This window comes from Pristiophorus japonicus, chromosome 7 (genome assembly GCF_044704955.1).
Source record: "Pristiophorus japonicus isolate sPriJap1 chromosome 7, sPriJap1.hap1, whole genome shotgun sequence".
In the NCBI taxonomy this organism is placed as follows: domain Eukaryota; kingdom Metazoa; phylum Chordata; class Chondrichthyes; family Pristiophoridae; genus Pristiophorus; species Pristiophorus japonicus.
This window is the reverse complement of record NC_091983.1, coordinates 125,372,592-125,382,659: the sequence shown is the minus strand read 5'-3', so window position 1 is coordinate 125,382,659 and position 10,068 is coordinate 125,372,592. Positions and strand designations below refer to the sequence as shown.

The 10,068-nt window shown below is 40.1% G+C and overlaps 1 protein-coding gene across 2 annotated transcripts in view; it reads right to left on the bottom strand.

Annotated features, from left to right (window-relative positions):
* Nucleotides 1–313: 313 nt before the first annotated feature.
* Nucleotides 314–10,068, bottom strand: part of tbc1d32 (TBC1 domain family, member 32) — a 454,803-nt gene continuing 445,048 nt past the window's right edge. For both annotated transcript variants that reach the window (XM_070885302.1, XM_070885303.1), the window contains exon 34: nt 314–2,038. In XM_070885302.1, the coding sequence (XP_070741403.1) occupies nt 1,928–2,038 (111 nt within the window). In that variant the 3' untranslated portion in view covers nt 314–1,927. The remainder of the gene's footprint in view (nt 2,039–10,068) is intronic.

Here is a 10,068-nt window from a genome sequence, read left to right as displayed (position 1 = left end):
TTCCCATTGGCAGTCTTTCATAAATATGTCTGCTTGACAGTGCTGTTATTTTTGTCTCATGTTTATTTTAAAAGTATTTGTCCAAATTAGTATGGAAATAAGATTATTTCAAATTGTTTGGTTTATGCTTGTATGGAATAAACAATTAGATTTGTTTTTGTTATTTGTAGTTGTAAGCCTTGCAGGTTTTTTTTCTGCAGAATGTAATAGTGTAATGTTAGTACAACTAAATGGACTCGAGTTCAGAATATGCAAAAAGTTGGTCATCAGTACCGACATAATTTATTACTCAATTATCTGAAAATTCCACAGCTTGATGAAATAAGAAACCTATTGTAACAAAATACTTTTGACATTTGATCACAGTGTTAATATTATTAGTATATTTAAACAGTCAAACATATTCACAAAATGGCGCAAGACTAACACCACATAATAAACTCACTCCCTTTAATGTGGTTGGAATAGTAATTACTGGGGAATATTCTTTAGCAATCTAAATTCCATTAAATTGGAGGCAGATCATGTGGGAGAGACTCTGTGATCCCCTGAGCTCTGAAATAAATTAAATTCTTTGAAAATCTGCCTTCAGAGTTTGAATGTTACATCAGCAAAGTCCAGTATGGAATGCACTTTGATAAAAATGCTTTATACAAGCTAACTATTGCAATTATAGTACAAAATTATAGTACAAAATGAAGACTTCACATTACAATGCAAATAGAAATCTGACAATCACAAGCCGGTAATGTGTTCAAGTCCAGCTCTAAAAATGCTCCAAGTGACTGCATGGGTACCAGTAAATGAAAATGTACAGAAAGTAGTTCTGCATTAACAAGATAAGAAATACAACACTGTGAAATTAAAAAGCAAGATTGTTTTTCTCAATTCATAAATTTAATAACAATACACCAATTGATTTAAGCAAGCACTAATCACATATAAGGACAGCCATTTGCACTGATGTTCCTAGTGTCCATCATTGCTAAGGTACAAATGATAGAAAATCTGTTGGCTGATATATTTCTGTCATTTGCATGTTCTTTAAATACGCCACCCATATAGACGGGTATATTCTACATCCCCTGTGGCTTCGAGTCTGAATTCTGCAAGTGGTGGGGGCAAGTGGGAACACCTAAAGAATTTCCGTCCATAACCCGTGGAATTAGGCCATGGAGCTATTGTAAATCCAGAAAAAAATCCCCATTGTATTTATAAATAGGTGTGCTATAGTACTATTTTCTGAAATATTTTACTATGGTATAAAGTTCTAGACAATGTAGACTTACAGACTTGTTTTTGAAGTTTAGCTTTGTTCACTATAATGGATTAAAAAAAACTGTAGTCCCAGAATTTCAGAAAAACACAATCATAAAACACATACACTTTTAATTCAACCAACCAAAAACGCAATCTCAATTATTTTACACAAGTTCAATTTCCAGCTCATTTACAAATAAATAGATTCACTGAAGTTATGTCAGCCACAGTCTATTGAGCATAAACAAATTAACAAATGCCTCCATTTATAGATTCTGGGGTTGTATTTTCAGCATAAATTTCAGCAAAGGATCTGCGGAAACCCCAGTTATGGTGGACGATCATGAGCCCTGTGGAAATTCAGCCCCACTGTATCCAACATATTTGCTCTCACAATAACATACTGGTGGTAAAGTGAACTTGGTCAACCCAATGCAAAAAAAAAAGTATTCACATAACCCTCCCAAAAATATTGTTTATTTAACGCACTGCAGATGATTGTTGTGAAATTAGGGCAATTTTATTAAACTTTTGCAGAATTGCTACTGTTTAACATGTTTTTCATTCAGTGTACCACCTAAACTTGTACACACAATTTCTTAATATTGTTCCAGTAAGAGCTACTAGATGGTAAATAAATCTTTAATTTTTAAATTGTTTTCACTACTTATGATTTAATGTTCTCCATTTCTGTCAGTATAGTAGTTCTGTAGGATTGTTCCAGATTTTCCATATAATCCAGGTAGCTGCTAACACGAAATCCATGGATTGCTTCCTCCTATATAATCAAAAATGAAAGCAATTGAAAATTATTTCTACAGAATGCTGAACCAGATATTCAGGATTAAAGCACCATGTGGCTGAATTTGCGGTCCCTACTCGCGCCCGTAGGGTCCGATAAGTTCCGGGTTTAGGCATGCACTGCGCATGCGCTGAAACCCAAAACTTACGATCTGTCAATAATCCTCTCGACAGATCATATGAATGCAAAAGAAATGGACCTCCGCAGGCAGAGAGTTGGGCTATTTGTCCAACTTCTGCTCAGGGAATGCCCTTGAAATTCTTATGCTTGGTAAAAGAAGGCATAAGGCTTGTTTTTACCATTGGAAGAGTTTAAAAAAATATTTAATTAAGTAGCATTTTAATCATTTTAAATCTTAAAAAATACACAAACACATGGAAAAATAATTTAAGTACAAACGGAAACCACATAGGTATTAATGGGGATTCCCTTCTTTTATTGGTTGGGCAAGCCTACGTGATCCCAAGGGCACTTGCGAACCGTATGCGCCTCTGGGTTACGCGGGTACCTGGAGAGGCCCAGGAGCATGAATCTACGAACCCCCTGGACTACTGCAGGTCAGAGACATCCGACTGCAAATTTTGGGCCCATGGTGCTTTCTCTGAAAGTATAAAAGCAGCATTTTCTCTATTGTGAAGGTTTATGAAAATTGGAAAAACAGTTTCAAATACATTTTTTCCATCACCGCTGCTCTTTAATACATTATATTATACTGCTATTTTAAATATCACTATATACCTGTAACATAAACGAATATGCTACAGCCACCTGCAAGATACAGTAAATAAATCCACAAGTGATAATTGATGACTACAGAAGCCACAGGTGAGTAATGGTCAGTCTTTGTCACGTCTTACTGCTGGCCAAAGAAAATTCTATTTATCCCAGAGACATTAAAAAAAAATAAAGTGGAAAGGGTACTTTCTCCAGCACGATGTCAAATGACTTCCTTTCATCTTCTCTTACATCTCAAATATTCCCCAAAAACAGATAGATTATTAAACTGTATTATCTGTGCCCCAAATATGGAGTCATTGAGCTAATGTGAAGATTTTGCTTCATCACTATCTTTTTTAATTAAACATCTGTCACCATGCAGAAATTACACAACCCATGTAATGCTTTAACTCCATACAAAAGACTGCAAGTGTCATATCATTGCTTTAGATGGTTTTAGCACTTTACTTCCATAGCGACTGTTGAAAACTCCAAACAATATTGACATTTTTGTAAATACAGAGCAAAATATTTTATACTAGCTCCATAATTCACTGTAAATGAAGCTACAGAAGAGGCAGAGACAGCAGTAGCTTTCAGAGGCAGGAGGTGAACTTCAGCTACACTACCTGAAGGTCAAGTAGGAAAATAATCCCAGTCTATGCCACTGAATAATTACAACATCACTAATATGGAGATATAAGAAATATAGTCATAGTTTCCAGACTACAGTTAAAATTCAACAAATCATATACAGTGATGCTTAAGCACATTACACACAACCATTCAATACAGCTGGAGAGAGGACTTTCAAGATGTTTACAAATTACTTCCATTCATATTTAATTTGTTGCATTAAGGTTTAATTTAGAAAAGTAAACCAAAATGTAAATTAAATGACGAAGGAATAATAACCAAATAGGAGTAATCTATATACAATAGAATGTATAGTAATCTACAAGGAATAGAATGATTTTATGGATTAAAAGGTTCAACATAATGTTAGATTATAAAATTAGAAATATTTTGATATAACTTTTACACATGTCTATATCAAGTACATCCTTACATTTGTATTCTTATTTGAGAATAGCACGAATACCAATACATATGTCACTGGATATAAAAATATAATACAAATTATCTGACTTCAACCATATTACACTGTTTATCATCTGCCAAAATCAATAAAATTCAGGATTAAATTACTTGAATGGTAGTTTGTTTCAACAGAGTACGGAAACAGCAAGTTCTCTAAACACAAAGTCTGCTGAATGACTGCTGAATCTATGGCAAATACTGAAGTATATTTACATTCCTGCTCACATGCTTGGTTTGCAGCTGTTCCATTATCGTTAGTTCCACATCAAAGCTTCGCCATTTGACATATTCCTCATCTTTTGTCACTGCAACTCTATTTTCGGATTAAAAAATTATTGCGCTGCTGAATAATAATACACTTACATAGTGTATGAATGGATGCTTATGCATTTTTCATTCAGTTTATCTTCAGATTTGCAAAGGCTAGTCATTTGCTTGGAAACACACAACAGGAACAATTTTATTTAAAAAAGCATAATAAGATTTCATGTTTCATCTACACAGGCTTTGTATGTAATATAACATTTTATCATCTTTTGGTTAGGCCCCCCCAAAAGGTAGTTTCTTTTCTTGTCAAGATGTTCAGAAAAAGCATGTCCTATACATAGCTTGCTCTGCCTAAAATGATAGAACGGGCCAGATTTTTCTGTCAAATTACAGTGAGGCTAATGGTATTGCCGTTATTTATGTGCCAATGGCACAGTAACTTCAGGCAAGGGGCAATTGCAAGATTAAAAGCGTAAATCCAAAAGTTACTGCCCGAGTTGCGCCGCTCTGCTGTTAGCTTTGCGAAAATGGCATTTCGCTGTGTACCTTGCCACTGAAATTCATTAAGCGGAGTGAAGTTCCTGTATTTGCGCGGTAGATATGAATTAAACGTGCCACAGAAAGTCAGGTATTGTCCATTTTGGTCTAAGCAATCTTTCAACGATGTGATAAGTGCTAATTACTCTCAAACAACCTTATTGGCACTGAAAATGAGCTATGACAAGTGTGGAGTCTTACTCCTTCAGGTTTTAATTTTTGTTGGAGATTTTAAAACTACAATTTTAAATAATTTTTTTTTTACTTTTCCTTTCTCTTTTTCCCTCTCCCTTAGTCCAATTTTTCTTTCCCCCTCTCTGTACATGATTTGACATTGAATTCACCCACTTACACTTCCTTCTCAGTCCTTGTGCTGTAAATTTCACATTCCTTCAATCTGATTGGTTAAGGAGATACACAGTTGCCCTGTGCACTCAGGTTCTAAATACTGGTTCCCTTGCTGCAACTTTATCAGCTCGCATTTTCAGCAACTTGCCAAGCAAAATATTGAAAAACCTAAGCATGCAAGGGCAAGTCTAACTAACTGCAGATACTTGCTTCAGCAAATTATGGGCCAATGATTTTTTTTTCAAAGTTCTGTCATTGTGGAGAGCAGACCATTTATAGTCACTTGAACACTACTTGTTTCCATACAGCATCTTTGCCTGGGTTGGTAAAATTTACAGCATCAAATGTTATACAGGTATTTAACTAAAATAGAATGACCCGCAACAATGACAGCATAAGGCAAAGCCACAATAAAAGTTTTAGTTCTTTCTACAGTACAAAATTACAGCAATCTAGGGGCGTCGATTAAAAAAGTGATTGTCCTTCGTTAAGGGTGCTGGCAACACAGATGATAGATAAGCAGAATAAAATTTCAGAAAGTCTTCTTTGCTTTGCAACATCCAAATTATCTTTTGATACATACCTCAGCATTACTTGATCAACATGTAAAAAATGAAGGTTAGAATTTATCAGGGGGAGTGCATTTCTCATAAAAGATTTTCAAGTCAAGGGATACAAAAACTCTGTGCATGTATCATTGTTAGGTTTGCAGAGGTCTTAAGATCATGAACTCAACTTCATTCAACTAAGCTTACTGCTGATAACCATTGCGATTTGATAGATAGCGGTGCAATTACTGAGCAAAGTGGCAATGCCTTTGGGAAATGCATCAACAGCATATAAAAAGGAGCTACAAGTAAGAGACATTCTGTTTCAATTATAATTAGCTTACTTTTATGGGTGGTGGTGCAGGGGGTATTTGGGCAACCTATGATGCATGTCCCATGAGTTTAGCATTTCCTGCATTGCTTGGATGTAAATGCACATAGAATGAAAATTTCTACAATTTGAGATTCTGCTGTAAAACTAAGAAAGATTTTAATAATTTTTGCTTTGTGTCTAATATATAGATATGTATACCCCTAATTCTATTATGGGCAAGACAATCCTAAAATATCATTAATATGCACAAAATAGTTAGTATCAGCCTAGTTATAATGCTCTGTACCTCACTATTTTATTATTAATAGATCCAAATACTGTATCACAACCATTTTTCCTAAACCCACTAAAAGTCACAGTACAGTAACTCAAAAGTTCACAACCGTCATAATAAATATGTCCACATTTTTACAGCACTCTGTACTAACAAATCGGACATAAAACCAAAGTATACAAAAAGATTAACAGCATTTTAGGAACAGCTCTTTCCTTATCTTTCATACATTGGGCTCAAGTTTCGGCCTGAGTTGCTCCTATTTTTTTGGAGCAACTAGTTTAGAATGGAGCAACTAGTTTGGAATGGAGCATCTTAGAAATTGCAATTCTCGGCATTTAGTTTGCTCCAGTTCTAGTGAGTTAGAAGAGTTTCATTTTAGAACAGATTTTTTTCAAAAGGGGGTGTGTCCAGCCACTTACGCCCGTTTTGCAAGTTTAGGCAGCGAAAACTTACTCCAAACTAACTTAGAATGGAGTAAGTGTAGATTTTTGTGCGCTCAGAAAAACCTTGCCTACACTTATAAATCAGGCATAGGGAACGAGAGATGGGCGGCGGGGGAGGGAAGTTTACAAAAATGAAACACTTCACTTTTACAAATAAAGAGCCATCATCAATAATAAATGATAAATAAATCAATAAATCAACCAATAAATCAATCAAAAATTTAAAAAAAAATCAATAAATAAAAAATTAAGTTTCTACTCATCAACTGCAGCACCGGGAGCCCGCCAACAGTGTGCTGGGACGGGGCCCCCCCAGTGTGTCTCTCTCAGTCTGTCAGTGTCTCTCTGTGTTTCTGATAGCGAGGGGAGGAGGGAGAGAGGGGGGAGGGGGAAGGGAGAGGAGGGGGAAGAGGGAGGATGTGAGGGGAGGGGGGAGGGAGGGTGCGAGAGAGGAGGGAGGAGAGGAGGGATAAGGGGGGGGTAGAGAGGAGGGGGGGGAAAGAGAGGAGGGGAGGGGGAGAGGATGGGGGGGAGGCTGAATGGGCCCCGCCGCCGCCGAAGCCGGGTTACTGCCGCCGCCACTTCAGGTGAGGCCCGCTCCCAGCAAGATGCCGGGCGGGCAGGCCCCGGCGACCACGGGGGGGGGGGTGGTGGGGGGGAAAGAGGCTGAACAGGAGGGAGGGAGCGGGGGGCGGGGGGAGGGAAGAGGCTGAAAGGCCGGGCCGCTGATACTTCGGGCATGGCCCGTCCCCAGCAAGATGCCGGGCGGGCAGGCCCCGCCAATGACATGGGGGAGGGGGGGGAGGCTGAATGGGCGGGGAGCGGAGAGGGAGGGGGGCAGCTGAATGGGAGGGAGGCCCGAGTCCCGATCTTCGCATGGGGAGCCCATTCGGCCAGAGCTAGGGCAGGTATGCTTCGGGCTCCTCCCATGTAGCCTCAGGGACGAGGAGCTACTGCACATGCGCGCACTCTAGCGTGCATTTGCAGAGGTCCCGGCACTGTTTTCAGCGCCGGGACCTGGCTCCGCCCCCGAACTCTTCTGCTGCGACACGCCGAGCAAGGAGACGTCCTGAGGAGACCGGAGAATCACAAGGTAAGTTTTCGGCGCCCTTTTTATTCCAGAAAGTCGTGCACCTTATGGAGGTGCACCGTTTTTACAGAGGCCGAAACTTGGGCTCCAAGATACTAAGTATAGCTTCTTAAAAACCTTTTACTTTGCCAGTTCTTGTGGGCTGGTCAAATTTCCCCATTTCCTTCTTTGTGTTTTCCTTCACCTCCATAAATTTTCTAAAATGGTCTTCTAAGTGAGGGTAGTATAGAAATGTTGGCAGCTTTTGGAATTGGAGTAAGTGAATAGCTCTTTCAGAGAACCAGTAAAAGTGCAATGGGCTGAATAGCTTCTTGTGCTCCAATATTAAATGATTTTGCGGTATTGAAATAGACTAACACTTCAATTGTTTTAAATAATTCATTAAAGACATACGAGACAGATGGTTCAGTGTAGTCTAAATGTTGTGCTATGGAGTGCTAAGTTCCAGATTCGTTCTGCATTTCCACATTTCCACTTATTGTTGTGGTACCCACAGTACTGTAGTGTTTTGGGCTATTTGCAGCCCACATATTCCTCGTCTCTGGCATTTGGCAGACGTTTTACTCTAAAAGCCGCTGGTGTTCACTGATTCGCTGAGGGTTATTGGCCAAACTGACATGGAGCGTTATGTCTCTGTTTCTTGCTTTGCAGCAAAAGACGGCATGTAATAGCACACAGCCAGCGCAAAAACTCTATTAAAACAGAACTGTGGTTTTCACTAACATGTTGCAGCTTTCCTGGGATTATCACGCCAGGAAAATTTGGTTGGGGTTGTGACCCAAGGAGGGAGGCTGTGAGGAGGGATCATCAAATGAAGCCATATGGGTCGAACTGAAAAACGGGGCGATCACACTGCTGGGAGTGTACTATAGACCCTCAAACATTGAGAGGGAGATAGAAGAGCAAATATGTAGGCAAATTCCAAGCCATCGTCAACACCTTTGTTTAAGAAGGGAGAAAGGGACCATAATTTTACAATCCTCTCTGACTACAGGTGCAGTGCCAGGGGTCTGGAGGACTGCTAATGTTGTACCTTTGTTTGAAAAGGGAGAAAAGGATAGACCGAGTAAACATCAGCTTTACTTCAGTGGTGGGAAAATTATTGGAAAAAATCCTGAGGGACAGGATAAATCTTCATGGATTAATCAAGGACAGTCAGCATGGATTTGTCAAGGGAAGGTCGTGTCTGACTAACTTGATTTAATTTTTTGAGGAGGTAACCAGGATGGTCGATGAGGGCAGTGCGTATGATGTAGTGTATATGGATTTTAACAAAGCTTTTGATAAGGTCCCACATGGCAGACTGGTCACAAAAGTAATAGCCCATGGGATCCAGGGCAAAGTGGCAAGTTGGATCCAAAATTGGCCGAGAGGCAGGAAGCAAAGGGTAATGGTTGATGGGTGTTTTTGTGACTGGGGTTCCGCAGGGGTCAGTACCACATCCCTTGCTTTTTGTGGTATACATCAATGATCTAGACTTGAATATAGGGGGTATGATTGAGAAGTTTGCAGATGATACTAAAATTGGCTGTGTGGTTGATAAAGAAGAAGAAAGCAGGAAAATATCAATCAACTGGTCAGGCGGGCAGAACAGTGGCAAATGGAATTCAATCTGGATAAGTGTGAGGTAATGCATTTGGGGAGGGCTAACAAGGAAAGGGTATACACATTGAATGGTAGGACACTGAGAAGTGTAGAGGAACAAAGGGATCTTGGAGTGCATGTCCACAGATTCCTGAAGGTAGCAGGGAAGTTAGATAAGGTGGTTAAGGCGGCATACAGAATGCTTGCCTTTATTAGCAGAGGCAGAGAATACAAGAGCAGGGGGGTTATACTTGAACTGTGTAACACACTAGTTAGGAAAAACAAGCATTTTCAGTTGGGGTTTTGATGGGGGCAGAATGGGGCCAAAAATGCCCCGCTCCATAACTGCCTCTAAGAGGTGGGAATGGAGTGGACAGGCCTTACCAACCGGGGGCAGATGGATGGGCTGACCCGACCGAAATTGCCCCCCAGGCCTGAAGTGGCAGGAATGGGTTACCACACCACCCGTTTTTGGCGAATCTTTTCCGACCCGCACACGGAATTGCCCCAGTGGGGAGCTGTCTGTGGTTGGGCGGCGCGTCCGCACTTAAAGAGGAGGTCGCGCTGGCCAGCGACTCCATGTTATTTTTTTATTGTCGGCCGACTGCCAGGTTGGGACGACAATTATGCCCACGGGTTTGGTTGTGCCGCCAACAAGTAGCCTGGCACCCCCACTTGGGCGCCAGGCTGCTGGCCCGGCCAAAATCCTCCCTGGTGGCCTAGTGTGATATGTAAACCTTGTAACTGTGTAACTGTGGAG